General features: G+C 37.3%; 1 protein-coding gene across 1 annotated transcript in view; it reads right to left on the bottom strand.

The window, feature by feature from the left end:
* Positions 1–7,736, bottom strand: part of LOC114464275 (ATP-dependent Clp protease ATP-binding subunit clpX-like, mitochondrial) — an 87,787-nt gene extending 80,051 nt beyond the window's left edge. The window contains exons 1-4 of the mRNA XM_028448320.1: positions 7,580–7,736; positions 7,390–7,504; positions 2,083–2,237; positions 1,817–1,976 (exon numbers count right to left, since the gene is read on the bottom strand). Coding sequence (XP_028304121.1) covers positions 1,817–1,976; positions 2,083–2,237; positions 7,390–7,504; positions 7,580–7,612 — 463 coding nt within the window. The 5' untranslated portion in view covers positions 7,613–7,736. The remainder of the gene's footprint in view (positions 1–1,816; positions 1,977–2,082; positions 2,238–7,389; positions 7,505–7,579) is intronic.
* Between the last annotated feature and the right edge of the window lie 10,068 nt (positions 7,737–17,804).

Genomic DNA, 17,804 nt, shown 5'->3' with positions numbered 1-17,804 from the left:
GAGCAGATAAACAAGTTCAGCTTGTATTAGTTTCTTTCTCTACAGCAGAGAAGAGTCTGCATCAAACTCAAATATTGTGCACAAATATTTATGGTAGAAAGCAGGGTTGTGGTCAATTATAATTGTAATTGTATAATTGATATTAAACACAATTATGGTGTAATTATAATTGTAGTTTCAAAAATCTGTTGCTGTCGTAATCGTAATTAAATTGTAATTGAGTTTCGATAATTGACTTTGTAATTTTAATTGCCATGGTAATTCTATAAAAATTGCCACTTATAATTTAATGCAAAACTGGGCAAACATGGTACAGTTCTATGTACAGTTCTACACATATGTAGTTAATTATTTAACTATGTTTCATATCAAGCTTTCCCACATTTTATAAAATAAAATCTGGGGGTATACTTGGTAACTCGGTAAGTTTGCCGACTTCGGTATATTGCCATATTCACTCTGCGCCCGTCGGCTGCAGAAGCTAGTGTTAGCAACGGATATTAAACAGCATATAACTCAGTCAGTTCTTATAAATTCTCAGTGAGCCTGCAGCTAATTACTCTAAAACAGTGCACCACCGCCAGGCAATCTTAGATTTAGGTAAATCAAACTGTTAGAGTCCGGTAGATGCGGCAACTCTGACCTACTACGTAGCTTTGGATTGCTACGCCGGCTACACCCAGCGGCCTGTGAAGCAGCGGAGCCTCGTACCAGCGGTGTCCGCCAGTGGAAGCGACGAAAGGTGTGACTGGAAGCAGAAATGGGGATGATGCTGTGCGGGATTAACAACCAAGCTAAGTGTAAGTGTTTCGTTTTCCTCGTCTTTCGCCTGCAAACAGATGGGGGAGGCGGGGCCACGAGCATTTTTGTTTTTAAAAGTTCTAACTGGATTGGAAGTGTTACCTGTTAAGGAATGTACAACTATATACCTCTGTGCCTCAATGTTTAATATTTATTGCAAGTGCAATTTTGTTTTTTGAGAGAGACTTGGTAGACCATTTTATTTATTGCTTTGGTTGTGTGTGGTTTTGCATTTGAGGTGTTTTTTTTTTTTTTCTTAACATAGACAGGCTCTATTTTATTGTTTTTGTTTGTGATATTTATTGAAGAGCAATTTTTTGCTAACAGAGACAGAGTCAGTTTTATCTTAATTGTTTTAGTTGTTTAAAATATTGAAAAGTTCTTGACATTACAATGGTAAAAAAATACTAATGAAAACTACAAATTTATTGCATTTGAAAGGGTGTACTTGCATTGATATATGTTATCATTATACTAGTGGTTAATTTGGTCTAAAATATCAACAATAACATTGTTTATCGACAATAATTTGTGGGAAAATATATCGTCCAAGAAAATCTGTTATTGACCCAGGGCTAGGTATACTGACACAAAACAGGCTCAGACACCCACACCAAAAATATTAAAAGCTATATTTTCATTGATTAGGAAGCCTAACAAGGTAACCAATAGATACAAAATAAATTAGATGATAGATATTTGTTTTTAGTGTATTTTACAGCTGATTTAGGACCCGTTATCATTAAAGATGATAACACAACAAGAAGGTTGACTTTTATTAGGTTATTTATTTCAGACTCAGTAATTGTGATGATTTGTAATTGAACTTTAGTAATTGAGAACGCAATTGTAATTGACTTTCGGAGGATAAAAAATAATTGTAATTTAATAGTATTTGGAAAAATTGCGGGTCACTGTAATCGTAATTAAACAAAATTGAAAATGTTAATTGTAACTGAAAACAGGATTTGACCCCAACCCTTGTAGAAAGGTTGAGATGGTTAGTGATACTTACCATGTGGTGTTAAAGATGGCCGCTTCTCCAACTCCACCTGCTGTCTGCTCCCAGCAGGGATGTTGTTGTAGATACGTTTGTAGTGATTGTACACAGCGACTGCCAGAACCTTCTTTGCAAAAGGCTGGCCCACAACAAACTTGTCCAAATAGGCAGATATCTGTGAAAGAGATGTAGCCAAAGAGTGAGACAATGACTTTATTTCTGAGGTTCAGATGTAGTCTTCATACCTTCTTTTATTTATTTATTTATTTTTGTCTTCCTACCTTCTTAGGTGGAGGCAGAGACTTCTGTGCAAACGTCAGCTCCTCTGCCTCTGCTGCAGATTCTGGTTCTGTGTTTAAGCCGTTCTTTGAATCCGTTTCAGAATGGACCACGAAAAAGTGATGACATTTCTCACACTTAACAAATCGAGTTGATGCTGCAAAATAGCGACATACAAAAAAACTGCAGTTTAGAACTTACACTTTCAATTGTCTGTGGCTTATTTAGGAAAAAAACTCATAAAAGAGGAAAACCTTGAACCGGTATTTAACCTTTTATTGACTAATACAATCTGCAGTGTTTTAAAAAAACATAATGACAGAATCTTTCAAAAGAACCTTTTCAGTTCAAGAAAATAAAGTTTTATTTTTTACATTGAACAGTGTTCAGCTTCTCATCCAATGTTCAAGTTATTTGTCTCAAAAGTGGCCTTAGCAATGTCATTAAATGTTATCCTTGCAGTAAACATGCCTCACCAAAATCTAATTATATTTGGCAAGTAATGGTAGGAGTTCTTATTATTGTTTTTCTTCCGCAACTTGATTTGTCCTAGAACTCCTCCTAGGCTATTAATGCAGCAGGGAATGTCAAGGATGTGCGGTCAATCGTTTTTGGAGCCAAAATGTCAAGGTCGAGGTCAAGGTCGCGTCAAGAACAACCCACCAGTAAAAAGATCGGTAGGGGTCAAAGTTCATGACGTCACAAAAAAAAAAAAAAAATTCCCTTTAACTTGGACACAAATTAAGAGGTCAGTCTTCTGTTTTTCCTGCATTATATAACTTGTCAACAAATCCAGATAGAGGTTGTCATTTTTGCCAATTTTTAATTTTCAAATTAAATACAGGTCTTGCCTAGTTTCATTATAATTTATCCAAAACACATCATGTCAGTCTATTGGTGCTTTCACACCGAACGTGACTGAAGCGACTTGATTACATTAAAATCAATGTAAAAGACAAGACCTCAAGTTATCTCCCCTCACGACGTGACTTGTGTGATTTGAGTGACTTGGTCAAGCGCGACCTCATCGCTCAAAGTTGAAAAATTTCCAGCTTCAGAGTACAGGCCCTTTGGGATTGATTGAAATAAACAACAGGAGTCGGCTCCTTATGGGGAGATGATTTGTTTTGGTTTTTCAAACCACGTGTGTTTGAAGTATGTTTGCAGTGTGCCAATACATTGAATATTAGAATAATCGCGATTCAACACGTGACAATTCGATTCATAAATGTTCAAAATCGATTGTTTTTCATAGTAACTAAATGACAGGAACAAAATGATATTCACAATTATTTTTGATCAATATTGTAATCATGATTATAATCACAATTATTCATCATGTTAAAGAAAAATCTGTATTTCTTTTGCACTACATTAAAAAAACAAAACAATATATGAATAATTTACAGTGCAAAATGCTTAAGGCAGGCATACACTGTGCGATTTTTGGCCCATTTTGAGCCGATTTTCGACTCGTGCGACTATTTTGTGGGATCGTGCGAGTCTCTGCTAGATCGTGTGTCGTGCATCGTGTAGTATACATGGGGTCACGAGAAGCGATTAACACCTCACGACCAGCTCCCGATCAGCAATCGTAGGTCGTAAGGATTTCAAACATGTTTGAAATCCAGTCACTCCTCGTGAGGGTATCGCACAGTTGAAGCAGTGCCACGGACCGGCTTACCGTAAACGCTCACACTGCACATGCGCGAACACCGTAGGACCGCTGTAAAATTGACGGACTGTCGTGCCCAAGTGACGTCTGTCCAGCCAGCTCCTGGTCCATCACGCCGCCGTCTTTTCTTTTTTAAAGCTCTTTTTGCTGAGATTTGCGAGCATCTCTCCACTTCCGGGTTGTCTGTTTAATGGTTACGCTTCAGTGTTCTTCTTCTTCTTTTTCTAATTTGTACGTTGCATTTCCGGAAACAAGCCCCCGACATGTTGTGTATGAACGTACAGTGTGAGCAGTCAGATCGTGTCAGAGTGTTGGTCCATACAGTGTGAGAACATGCATCGTGAGCTGCGCACATTCGGGCTCAGTTTGAGCTTGAGCTGAGTGCAATGATTGAAAAAGTCGCACAGTGTATCCCAGCCTTAACCTCACTATGCTTCCGTTGAACTCAATAATGGCGCCAAGGAGACTGGCTCTAGCACTTTGGACTTTTCAGTACAAACTCTTTTTACGACTCCACACAGGGGTAGGAACCCCCGTCTTCTCCCTCCTTCACAAACAGATACCTTTGGGATGCTGTAAGATCACAGAACTGTCCCATTGATCCCTGACCCCTGTGGTGAGCTGTCACACAAGGACACTTCCCAGGCCTCCCCTGGGATGTGTCCCAGTGAAGAAATACCAGTAATTTTCCAAACTAAATGAGAACAAAGAAACTGTACTATGTTTGAAAAGTCAGAAAAGAAAGACATTATTGGAATGGTTCCTGCAGAAATTGAAATTGCAAATATTGTATGTCCTATGCCTCTCTTCAGGTAATTCTATACCCACAGAATGCTATTTTAAATGTTTCATCATTTAAAAAGTGCTTGAAATACCCAAAAACATCAAGAAAGTTAATTTAAGGTATCTACTGTTTACCATATAGTAAGGAAAAAGCATAACATGAATTTGGACTTTTATGTTTACGAGTGATTACAAGTTACATTCATTAACAGGTTCCTGAAGTAATACTAGGCTATTTTCCAGTCATGTTTGGTATCAAACTCTCATAATACATGATATCTCAAGATATGATGTCGAAAAGATTATTTGAATTAGCTGAACTCTTTATTATGGTTTTTGTGTAAATCTAGGAATCATCCCTCGTGTTTGTCCATGTCATCACATATACACACACCCCAGACACACCTACAGGCAGTCAGCTGAGATGCTGGCAACTTTAAACCAATCAACGAAGCACATTCTTGGGAGGCGAGTCTCAAAGATCATATTTTAAAAGGAAGAAAGTCGCCCAAAACTTTAGTTTTTGCTCAACGCGTTTCCCTTCCCCATCTATTCATTTATTTTATTTTATTTTTAGTTGAAACAGTTAAAATTTTAGTGACACGCGTAACAGCCGAAAGAAGCCCGGCTCGCGACCCATTGAGGTAAGCCACAAGCCGTTCTCTAACCCAGCTGCGAAGGCCAGAACCGCCTGGATCAGCTGAAGGGGCTACTCTGTTGAAACACAACAGAGCTCAACAGTGGCACGTCCCAGTGCATTTCTCCAACACAGCACCTCCAGGTCCAACCCGGACATCATCTTTAAGGTACCTGAACGAACTCCGATGAGCAAGCTCGGTCCTCAGTAGCTCACATACATGCTTCCATAACTACACACTTACATACACTCACATCATGTTCCACACACAGTTCATCTCATTCATGTCTGTTCGTCTCCCCTGTTTGTCTTCCCCTCTTTGTTTTATGAGCTCTCTTTATGATTTTTTTTTTGATTTTTATGATCTTACTACTTGAATATGTATCCTACATTTTTATTCAATATTTAGTAAACTAGCATTCTCCTAGAACAGTGATTTCACTTCATTACATATAATCCTCACTTTTATTAGCCTAGAAATGCATTTAATCATGATTTAATTATAACCTTTTAATTGATATTATGACTGTGTCAACTGTTGAATTTTGAATATAAGGTTAAACGTAATCTTTGATTCCTCTGATTCATTAAAGCTGTGTATTAAGGTGTAGATGTTGCTGTATGAATCTACTTCCCTGGTTTCAAATTAATGGGTTTCATCAAAAAACTCAGACACATTTCTCCTGTTAAAAGAAGTGGCACCCTGGCAAAAGTTGAAGTATTAATAATCATAATTCATATTTTCATTAATATAACCCATTATTAATTACCCTTATCTTCCTACAAATTTTTAGCAAAAAAATAAGAAATGAACACAAGATATTGAAATGTACCAAGGGTTAACTGAATAAATACACAATTAGAGAGTGCTATCATGAAATGCAACTTATTAAAAACAATTTCAGCTCACAGCTCTCATCAATGACTCAAAGCTGCCGCTGACTAATTGTTGAGAAAGTGCCTGATTTGATATTCAGCTGAGCTCACATTTTAAATGTAAATAATGCCCACGATCAGGTTAAGTTAGTTTTGGCAACCAAAATCATGATCATAATTAAATTTGATTAATTGTGCAGCCCTTCTGTGAAGGTGGTGATGGAGGCAGCTAACACTTGGCTACAGTTTACTGAGCATGTGTTTCACTCATCCAGATTAAAAGATAGCATTTGAAAGAATCGAGTGCTGTATCCTATGATTTCAAAGTTGTCCAAGAGATATCTGTGTGTAGCGGATAGTCGGGGGCTCCTTTTCAATTAACTAGGTCAGGCCACTTCCTGCTTCGTGGAGGAAGAGTCTTGTATAAATGTCCTCCATGCCTGGTGATCAGTCTCGACTGCTGATGGCTGATGACAGGTGTGTTTTTAATTGCTCCCTCGGTTTTTTAGCATTGTAACCTGTTGTTTAACACATTCTTCTGGTTTTAGAGCTGTTTCAGGACTCTGGTGTCAGCTATTTCCCCCCATTCTTTTCAGCAATTCTAAGGTAGGACAGGTGTTTTAATATTCAGTTTATCCTTTGTGTATTTGGGTTTTAACATCTGTTTCCTTTTTAATTTCAGATTTTAGCCTGCTACTGTTTTGTTTAGAGTTTGTTTTTAGGTTTTCATTCTGGTTAAATCTGAGTTTATTTGATATCTTTTTGTAAATTGTGGAAACCCTATTTTAGCTTTGCACCAGATTATACGGTCCCTGGTTCTTTTAGGTTTTTGAGTTGTTTCCCTTGGGTGTGCTTGGGAGGGGGAGTTGGCCCTTATTTTTGTTTTGTATTTAGGACATTTGTTATTTAATGTGTGTTTGTGGGTAGCACTTTTTGGTTTGTTTGGGGTGGGGCTACTTCCTTTCCAGCCATCCTTGCTTGGTCATGTCCTAATCTTATTTTATTTTTTCAGTTTCTGTTTGGTCCTGGCTCAGGGGCTGTAAGGTTTTAATTGAATGTGTACTTTAATATTGGCCATCGATTAATACCTAAATTTTAGTCATAGAAATGAATATTCTTTTTTTTTTTTTTACCTTTTATGCTCCTGGTCTTAATAAATTTGAATTCCATCTTTTGAAAGTACTGTCTGCCTATTTTTTTACAAACTTATCTGTGTGTCTTTGGATATTATTATTGCCTTGGTTATTTTAGTATTTATTTTTAAGTTCAGTACCTCCTTGGTCACATGTGCATTCCTTTAAAACCAGACCAAAGTGTGTTAATGAAACGTGTACTCACATACAAAGGTCTCTAGTTTTGTGCAAGGGCCTCCACATTTAGGGCAGCGTAGCAGACCTCCTCCTCTTTCAGAACCCCCTGATCCAGACATTCTCCTCCCTTCACTGACACTTTTCTAATGGAATAAAAACACAAGGTATTAACACTAAAACATTAATCTAAACTGTTTAATTGAAGAAATAAGGATTACCTTTCCACCACCACCCCTGCCGTAGTTTGTCATCCAATATTTATTGGCGTAACAGACAGTGGTTACTGAACATGACCTCGCACGTACCCAGGGACGTAAAGGACCTTCCCATAACCCCTGACGACCCAGAGAAAATGGCTGAATCCTGGAGAAGCAAAGCCCTGAAACAAGAGTTGGATAAAATCTCCTTTAATGCATCAAATTTCTAAACATGTCACGCTGAGGACTACCATGGGAAACTGTGTAGTGTTCATTGACCATTTAAACTATATGGACAAAAGCATTTTGTTACAACTTTTTTTCCCCTTATCCCCAGTTAAGGGAAACCTTAACGCTTCTGCATACTCAGACATTCTGGACAATGTTATGCTGCCAACATGGTGGGAACAGTTTGGGGAAGGACCCTTGTTATTCTGACATGACTGTACCCCAGGGCACAAAGCCAGGATCATAACGACATGTTTTAATAAGTGTGAGGTGGTCCACAAACAACAACAGCCAGCATCTGTGGGATGAACTGAAACGCAGATTGCAGGCCAGGCCTTCTCGTCCAACATCGGTGCCTCACCTCACAAATGCTTTACAAACTGAATGGGCACCCATTTCCAAAAGAACACCAACACCATATAAAACCCCTTCAAAGAAGAGCAGCAGGTGTTTTTGTTTTAAAATGACCACCTATTCCATATTAAGTATATATATTTGATAACAGTATAATTACACTGCTAAAACTGTCATCTATATAGTGAATATGCTTTTGCTCCACTTTACTGTTTGGGCAAAAAAGGTAAAAAGGGAAGAACTTCATTGTAATATAAAACACCCCATTTAATTTCAGTTATTGTTTATTTAACTGGGACATTGTACAATAGTCAATTGCACCAGAGTTAGCAAATGCACAGCTAATCAGATTCTGATGTGATATTATTTTTAGTTTACATAAATAAATGATAATGTTGCCCCTGTCTTTGTTTCTCTTGAAGTTGTTTAGTGATTAGAAACATTTTAATTGGTGCACCATACTTATCCACAAAATGTTAAAATTATTGTTATACTTCTCAACGTTCACCAATGAAATTGAGAAAATGAGTAACAATAGCAAAGCTAGCAATAACATGTAAATTGGTAGCAGGTTCAGCTCTCTAAAGTTTGTTAGTTTGTTTAAAAAAAAATAATGAAAAACGATAAAGTCACAACTGTACATTATGAAAGTGTGTGATGTAACAAGTCTGATCTAACAATAGCTGCTGAGCTTTCACTATGCTTTCCACCTGCTGTTGACGTTATCTACATATCCAGAGCTGCCAAGCCTCATGCTTTGAGTGTGACAGTCACGCAATTTGAAGGATTCTCACACCACACGCCACACTTTCTCACGCTGAGATTTCCTCATTCAGTGCTCTTTATAATTTTTTCATGATAATGAACTTTGGTCCTCATGGCTTGTCGTAGCTCAAGTAACTCTGATGACTGACCGAGATAACCAATCCCAGACCAATCCATGTCTCCTTGTGCCTAAATCTAACCAACCAAGGCAGGCATCACACAATAATAAACCAATCAGAAGCAACAGAGATGGTATGACCATCTGAGATGGTATGTAACTACCCAAGTTTGTTCACTGTTTATATTGCTCTGTGTGTACATGTGTTATAGTGTTAGTTTGGACACACACAGTCAGCTGTGTTAGCGACTGTCTGTCAGAGGCTCAGTGCAGATGTCTGTCTGTCCTGTAAAACTCTATCAGTTCCGAGTGTTAAACACTGAGAGATGTTTGAAGAAACACTGCATGTGTTTCTCTTCTCTAACTAACTCTCTGTCGCTCCTCAGCAGAGATCTGTTGCTGCTGCAGCTAAAGGGGCTGTTTCCACACTCTTAAAGAGACAGTGTCCTGAATGTGATTTACTTTAAAAACTACTTTCAGCAACTCAGAGCTGCCCCGAAAAAAGCAACACTACATAATTTAATCACATTTCAGCCTTAATGAAGGAAATAGTCACAAGTGACACAAACTGTTGTTATTGTGCTGCTAGTGATTAATAAAAGGGTCTTTGTGGCTCCACTGACTTTGACCTATTATTGTTTTTCTTGTAAAACTATTGATCAAAAATAAATGGTTTATATCGCCTATTGCCATTTTGAGGAAAAATATCGAGATATGAGTATTGGTCCATATCACCCAGGCCTAATGTAACCAAGCAGTAACGTTTATCTTGTAAAGGATATGATTATCTAAACTGTGTGAAATGAGGTGTTCAAACACTGCTTAAAGTAGGATTTTATTAACATGAGTGTGTTACCTCAATAACAAATAGAAATCACTAGACTGATCTACTGTCTTGTTATGTAGCAAGTGTTGCTAATGCTAATGCTACACTACTTTAGTTAAACAAAGTAAAAAGACTGTGTGTGACTATAAGAACATATCAGCCCTTTTGTTTGATGTTAATTGTACTTGGAACCAGTTCCATAAATTGCTTACATACAATTTTAAAAAAAATTTGAAAATTACCTTGTCTTTAATAATCTTTTATTCCTTTTTCCATTTAGGGCGATGATTTTAAGTAAGTGAATTGGTTTATTTTATTGGTAAATAACTTTAAAATAGTCTCATTGATTTGAATGAAAAAAATTGCATTGTGATCGTGATTTTAGAAAGAAAAAATCGTGATGTGATTTCTTTTTTTTCCCCATATCGCCCACCCCTACGTGTGTGTATGTCTGTGCTTGACATTAACTTAAATTAATTAAAACTCTTATTCAGCTACTAGCAGTGTTATGAACACTGCTAGTAGCTGAATTGCACTTGTAGGTTATATCAACATAAATACATAGTAAATGAAACAAATGCCTTGTCTAATCTAATGTTCATTTGAACTGTTCTTATGATTATTTTTGTATGTAATAGTGTCTTTCTATGAACATTGAGTTTGCTGCTAAGACATTCATTCAATCAAAAATCATTTGATGTTTTAATGTTTTTTACATGATTTGCTTTTTATTTACCTCCTTTCTGTTGCAGACAAGGAGAGCTGAGGTAAAGGTAGCACTGCCTTGGGCCACAGTGTTTTAAGTGGGAACCCCCTGCCTCTGTCATCAAGGCATCAACACCTGAGACAAACACCTACAATATGAGACATGTCCCCAGCTACATGATGAGAGTTGGTTGAAATGAAATATTGACTAATACATGTATTTTGTCAAAATTCTTGTTAGTTTTCATTTTTAATTTCTGGTTGATTAAAACTAGCATTAGGAGGCCACCGTGCAGGGAGAGCCGCTGGCATGGAGGTGAGGACATCAGTCTTAAGGTAGAAATCAACGTTAAAACAGGCCAAAGCATGTTAAAAAGGACACCTTTTTTTTTCGCCGGAACGCTCAGGTCACTAAAATCTCACTCTTGTCATTTTCTGAAACTTGGCAGCCCTGATATCTGTCATAACAAGCGTGGTGTGGGGGTTTAGCAGGAGGTACTGTTTGTTCGTACCTCCTGTGTGCTGCCTTCAGGAACACCCTGGCAGCCATGGTGCATGAACCCCACATGTCTCCTTCTCTGTGGACGATCCTGAAACGAACAGCAACATTAGGACTGAACTGAGGCTAAAAGCTATGCTAACAAAAAACTGTGTATCAGATCTATTCGTTGACCAGTGACGTGCAGTCAGGGTAGGCAAGGTAGGCAGTGTCTACCCAAGGGTGAAGTGATATTTTGATTATTTGTTTTAATTATAATATAATTATAAATTATTTATTTTACAATTTCCGATAGCCTACAGTACCTATAAGTTGCTTTACAAAATAAATCCAGTCAACTTGGAATTAAAATCACTCATTCACCACAACCACATTAACAACGACAACAACGCAAACATCATCTGAAATGAGATGAAATCTGGCAGTGTAATATTTAGCACTGTAATATGGGTTATCATAGATCTGCAGCTTACTGAGAGAGAGAGAGAGAGAGACTTTTACACATCCATTTATTTTCAATCTTAATTTACAGCTCACTAAGATATTAAAACGAAATTAATTATTAAAAGAACAACCATTTTTCCAGAGTCCCGAGACTGACACACCTCCAGGACAATTGAATTGGTTAAAAAAAAAAAAAGGTTAGTTTTTTTCCATTGGTCGTAGTTTTTACAGGTTTACAGCTGCTACAGTTGACAGATTTTCTTTGTTCTTTTTTCAGAGCACATAAGATCTTAATTTCTATCAGGACATAAAGAAAATTTCAAGCAAAAACTTACCCTAGCTTTAATCAAACACCAAGCAAACGTTGCTCACTGAGGACAACTGCTGGTCAATATTTACGGGGTGTTTCCTTTAGAATATTAGACCCACTTCAGTCCTTTTTAGAAGCTCTTTGTCCAGTCACTCCTCTCTACAGGGCTTTGAACTTATCCTGAGTTACCATGACTACCAGTCAACATAGAGCTGTTTATCTTGAGTTCTATTCTGCTCTGTTTTATTTTTTTTTTTTAACCTTGTCTGCACATGCTGTCAAAGGTCAACACTACATGAAGTGCAATCTTTTAAAACAGCAATGCATGTTTTGTTATTGCAAGTAAATAAATGAATTTATTTTATTGCATAATTGTGACTATTACCAGCCCTCCCTAAGGAAGGGTAAGAAGTACTTTATTAAAGGGAGGATTAAAAAGAGAAGGCAGTGCTACACCTTGGTGAGGGAGTGGGGGGGGGGGGGTGAGGGGGGGGGGGGGGGGTGAGAGAACAGGGAGGAGAGACTCCGAGGTGGTAAATGGAAAAGGGTGGGCAAGAGTTGATTATTTTAAAGTGAGAGTGAAATGTGAAGTTGTAGTTGTGCATAATGTGTGGTGTATTCAAGCCATTCTGGTGACAAGTGTGAGCTTAGCTATAATGGTGGTGGCTGTGGACAGAGGGAAGGAGTGAGTGGTAATACCTAAAACAGGTATTTGGGATCAATGTGTCTAAAGTTAAGCCCAGTAAGAGTTTTATATAATCCCACAGCCCAAGGCATGCCAGTGCATCGTAGACCAATGTATGTGCAAAAAACCGCCACTGTAAACCCAAGCGCTGCTCCGGAACCAAAGAGTTACTATTCTAAAGGCCTAAAGGACTACGTGTACTGTGTTCAGTTGAGGTGTGTTTCCCAGGCTGTCCACTAGATGGCGTGGCCGTTTTATGAGCATAAGTGGCATGAAGTTTAGACCTGTCTGTTCTCTGGTGATGGTGACCTGTGCTCCTTTTATCTCTCTATTTATGGGAAATGTATAATTATAATGAGACTCGCTCATGAGTCCAGGTCAAACCACTGTTTACAAATGTAACTGGAATATTTGCATTTCCTGAAGAAAATGCAAGTGAGGATGTATGTGCTGGCCCGCGTTGCACTGCATTAGCATTAGCCTAGCATTAGCATTAGCATTAGGCTAGTGTTAGCATTAGCCTAGCAATAGCTTAATGTTTGCACGCGCCTAGCGTTAGCCTAGTGTTAGCATTAGCCTAGCAATAACATTAAACTACCATTAATATTAGGCCTAGTGTTAGCATTAGCACAGCAATCGCATTAGCCTAGCATTACCACTGACTTACAATAGCAATAACCTAGCAATAGCCTAATATTAGCAATTTGGTTGAAATCGGATGAAAAAGGTAGAAAAAAGTTGGATAAAGTGGGAAAGAAGTTTAAAAAAGTTTAATGAGGTTGAAAAAGCTAAAAAAAGTTTTTAAAAGTAAAAAAAAAAAATTGAAATAGGTTGAAAAAGGTTTAAAAGGGTTGAAAAGGGTTGGTGGTAGTAGCTGAACATGTCTTATTAGTGAGGACTAGTACAGTGACCGTCGGAAGTATGCATTCATGTGTGAGCTTAAGTAGAGTTAATTATGGCCAAATTAGTATGTGTTTGAAGGTTGGATGTATAAAGAGGTGTACACACTCTGTACTCTGTAGTGTTATAAGGGGTTTATTTGTGGGTGCAAAGTAAAACAGCGTGTGCGATTTCCCTGCTTTAATTCTATGGGACATGAACATGATAAATGTGCTTGTTTTTTTTAACTCATTTTTATATTTTTTTGTTTGGTGTATTTTTCTATAATGTATGTTTTTTTGGAGTCATGTGTATTTTTTTTTTTAATCTTTCAGTTGTCTTTTTGTGCATTTTTTATATAATTGTTTTTGGTTGCTAGTAAAGTGCCCGTCGAAAGTATGTATTCATATAGTGGGAGCTTAAGTAGAGTTGTCAATTATGGCCAAATGAGTATGTGTTTGAAGGTTGGGTGTACAAAGAGGTGTACATACTCTGTACTCTGTAGTGTTTTAAAGGGGTTTATTTGTCGGTGCAAAGTAAAATAGTGTGTGATTTTCCTGGTTTAATTATAGGGGACATGTGCATGATAAATGTGTTTGTTGTTTTATTTTTTACTCACTTTTATATTTTTTTGTATGGTGTATTTTTCTGTAATGTCATGTTTTTTGGAGTTGTCTTTTTGTAACTTTTTGTATAACTGTTTTTGGTTGCCATTATAGTGATTCTGGAGTCATTTTGTGTACTTTTTTGTGTAAATATTGTTTCGTTTTTGTTTTATTTTACTCATTTAGTATATTTTTATTATGAAAAAAATAAATACCTTGTGTGTGTGTTCCTGTGAAATGTTTGAGACGCTGATAACCAAACTCCGTAGCGCCAATCAGAAAAGTAACAAACTGCGCAAAACGTAAAGCTCCAAACTACATGAGTGAGTAAGTAAAATAAAAGTATTGTGTACAATTTGGCTGTTTTTTTACCTTTGAACCGAGTGGTCAGAGCTTAGCTTCCATGCACGGCACCACAGAGAATCCACAGTTTTCCAGATGGAGAATTGAACGGGTTGGGAAAGTTGTCTGCAAAAGATTCACCAGTGGCTGACGGTTTCAAATGATCTATTCAGAGAGCTCCGTGTCTCAGTCTAAAAGATCTTCTTCTCTATCGCTCGTGTGTTTACAGCTGCTTGGCTGTGTGCGCAGCGATTAGTGAGGACGCATTGGCACGCATTGGCATCCTCACTAATAAGATTGATCCGAAAATCTAAAGGAATTTCATTTTATTAAAACTGAATTTTTTTTATAAAAACATAGTTCATAGTTAAAGACTGTTAGTGTTTAGTAAAAAAAAACATTGTCCCATATTGTCCCACATTGTCCCAGTTTCCAAAATTGTCCGATATTGTCCCAGAGTGTCCCAAATGGTCTTTACATAGTCTTAAATTAGCCCTACATTGTTCCAGAGTGTCTCACATTGTCAAAAGTGTCCTGCAATTTTCACAGTGTCCAAAATTGTCCCCAGAATGTCCAAAAATTATCTTTCACTGTCCCAGGATGTCTCACATTGTCCTACATTGTCTCAAATTGTTCTACAATTGTTCTGCTGGTGTATAAATCTGTGAATGGATTTGGTCAGAAGGCATAGTGAGATGTTAGTCAGGTATGAACCCAGCAGGTCTCTCAGATCTATAGACACAGGTCAGATAGTGGAGCCCAGAGTTCACAGTAAACTGGTGATGCTGCTTTTAGTTGTTATGCTGCAAAGAAGTGTGAACAAACTGCCAGCAGAGCTTGAAGTCAGCATCACATGTGAACCTTTTTAAATCCAAAGTTAAAGGCACTTTTTTTCTCTACTGCATATGCGTGAGAGAGAGATTTTTTGTCATGTTGTTGATGTCATGATGATGTTACTGATGATTTTAATTGATTTTACTGATGACTTTAATTGATTTTACTGATGATTTTAAATGTTCTTATTGATTTTAAACAATTGAATGTTTTATAATGTAAAGCACATTGCGTTGCCTTGAGTATGAAATGCGCTATACAAATACATTTGCCTTGCCTTGCCTTACATTGTCTCAAATTGTTCTACATTGTCCCAGAGTGTCCCAAATTGTCCAAAATAATCCTACATTGTCCCATCATCTCCCAGCATGTCCCACATTGTCCCAGAATGGCCCACATTGTCCAAAATTGTCTCACATTGTCCCAGAGTGTTCTAATTTGTCCTACATTGTCCCAGAGTGTCTCACATTTCCTACATTGTCTCAAATTGTCCCAGAGTGTCCCAAATTGTCCTACATTGTCCCAGAGTGTCCCAAATTGTCCTACATTGTCCCAGAGTGTCCCAAATTGTCCTACATTGTCCCAGAATGTCCCACATTAAAAAATGGGCGAGCTAGCCCCCGAATGTCACTTTCAAGCAGACATTTTATCTTGACCTTTGGTGACTTTTGGGCTTTAACTCAGGAACGCAAGGTCCAATCAAGATGGGATCAACGGTTCCTGTATCGGCTTAACAGGCTCCTTAACAGGTCCTTAACATATGTAAGAACCAGATCTATCGCCATTTCCATTCTTGTAGCCAGATGCCGTTTCCCTCGTCATAGGCCTTAGGCCTAGGCCTCAGTTCACAACTCAGGCAGCTTTCATCCAATTTGCACAAGTGAGACCTCTGTCTCATCCAGGCGAGTCCAGCACAGGTTGAATGGGTGCCTGCGTTAGGCCCCTAGAGCCCACCAATACCAAGGAAAATCCTCTTTAGCTCGGGATTTAACTGTATAACAATATAAAACAACAATTGAGCCTTAAAAGTCGATTGATTTAAATTATCATCTCCTCCTTTATATTCTCCACAGGTTTTTAATTCAGAGAACTTTACTACAGACGTCAGTAGATGTTTTAATGCAGATCAATCTCTCAGTGACTTTGACTGTGGACGTTTTATTGAAAACACATCTGAATCATGTGCAGAAAATGTTTGTTTTTACTTTCTTTATTTCATACAATTCAAAAGAAATCCTACACATGGTTGCTTTTCTGCAAAAAATAGAATAGACCACCACAAAAAAAAAACAATGTGTTAAACTAAAGCTTTTTAGGAGCAGCGTCACTAGTTACATTGAAGAATTTAGAAAGATTAACAGAACTTAAATCTAATGTCACCTGCACAAACTGAATATATCACATAATGGAGAAAAAAAACACTAACCAACTTAAGCCTAATTTTTTGCGGCCCCCCAAAGGAAATCCCCAAAAATTGTAATTCAAGATGTTGGAAGGAATATGAAGCCCAACATAATGCACAAAGTACACAAATTCATACAAAAGATTCAAAAATACACAAAATGACATCAAAGACAGACACAACCACTTAAACAAACAAAATGACTACAAAAACACACAAACAACAACAAATTCCAGAATAGCCTCCAAAGACACACAAACTGAAAAAAAATACACAAAATGAAAATGCAGAAAACAACCATAATGACCCCAAAAATGCACAAACAAAACAAATGTGCAGACAAGAACAAGAACACACAAACATCCTAAATGTTGACATGAATATTGATCATGTGGCCCTCCGATCTAATACAAATACATGATTGTGGCCCCCCGCTGTGATAGAGTTGCCCATCCCTGCTATACCACTGTGCAGATAAAGAATGAACTATGCAATCAAGACATTGTGGATAATTGGTCATTTACCTGTTGGAGATCTACAGACAGATTGAGGCTAATCAAACATCTGTAGAAGTTCAGTTTGGTTCTATCAGAGGAATAAACGACTGGTTTTGATTGGCCAGCTGCTGTTAGTCATCCTTTGATTATAGAATATTTCACTACATGGGTTGGATTTTAAATGCCCAAAAATTCTCTATTAATATATTTTAAAAATCAAAGCTTAAAAAGAAACAGTTTTAGGTCATTGTTGGACAGGGTTGGATTCAGTTCCATTTTTCAGTTACAATTATGTTTTCAATTCCCCATGTTCAATTACAATTCAATTAGAGACCAATTACAATTAAATTATAAATGTTTTTTCATCCTGAGAAAGTTAATTACAGTTATGTTCCCAATCACTGAAGTTCAATTACAATTACTGATCCTGAAATAATTAATCTAATTAAAGTTACCCTTCCTCTTGTGTTAGCTTTCTGTTAGCATCTTTTATGATAACTGGTCCTAAATCAGCTGTAAAATACACTAAAAACAATTATCATCTAATTTCTTTCCTATCTAATGGTTACCTTGTTAGGCTTCCTAATCAATGAAAATATAAGTTTTAATATTCTTTTAAATGGTCAAATGTGGGAAACCTTGATAAGAAACACATTTTAATAATTGTTAACTATATATGTGTAGAACTGTACATAGAACTGTAACACGGTTCACCAGTTTAGTGTTAAATTATAATTATAGAATTGTCATAGC

This window comes from Gouania willdenowi, chromosome 6, assembly GCF_900634775.1.
Source record: "Gouania willdenowi chromosome 6, fGouWil2.1, whole genome shotgun sequence".
Classification (NCBI taxonomy): domain Eukaryota; kingdom Metazoa; phylum Chordata; class Actinopteri; order Blenniiformes; family Gobiesocidae; genus Gouania; species Gouania willdenowi.
The sequence above is the reverse complement of the archived record's forward strand: the minus strand, read 5'-3'. Positions and strand labels throughout refer to the sequence as shown.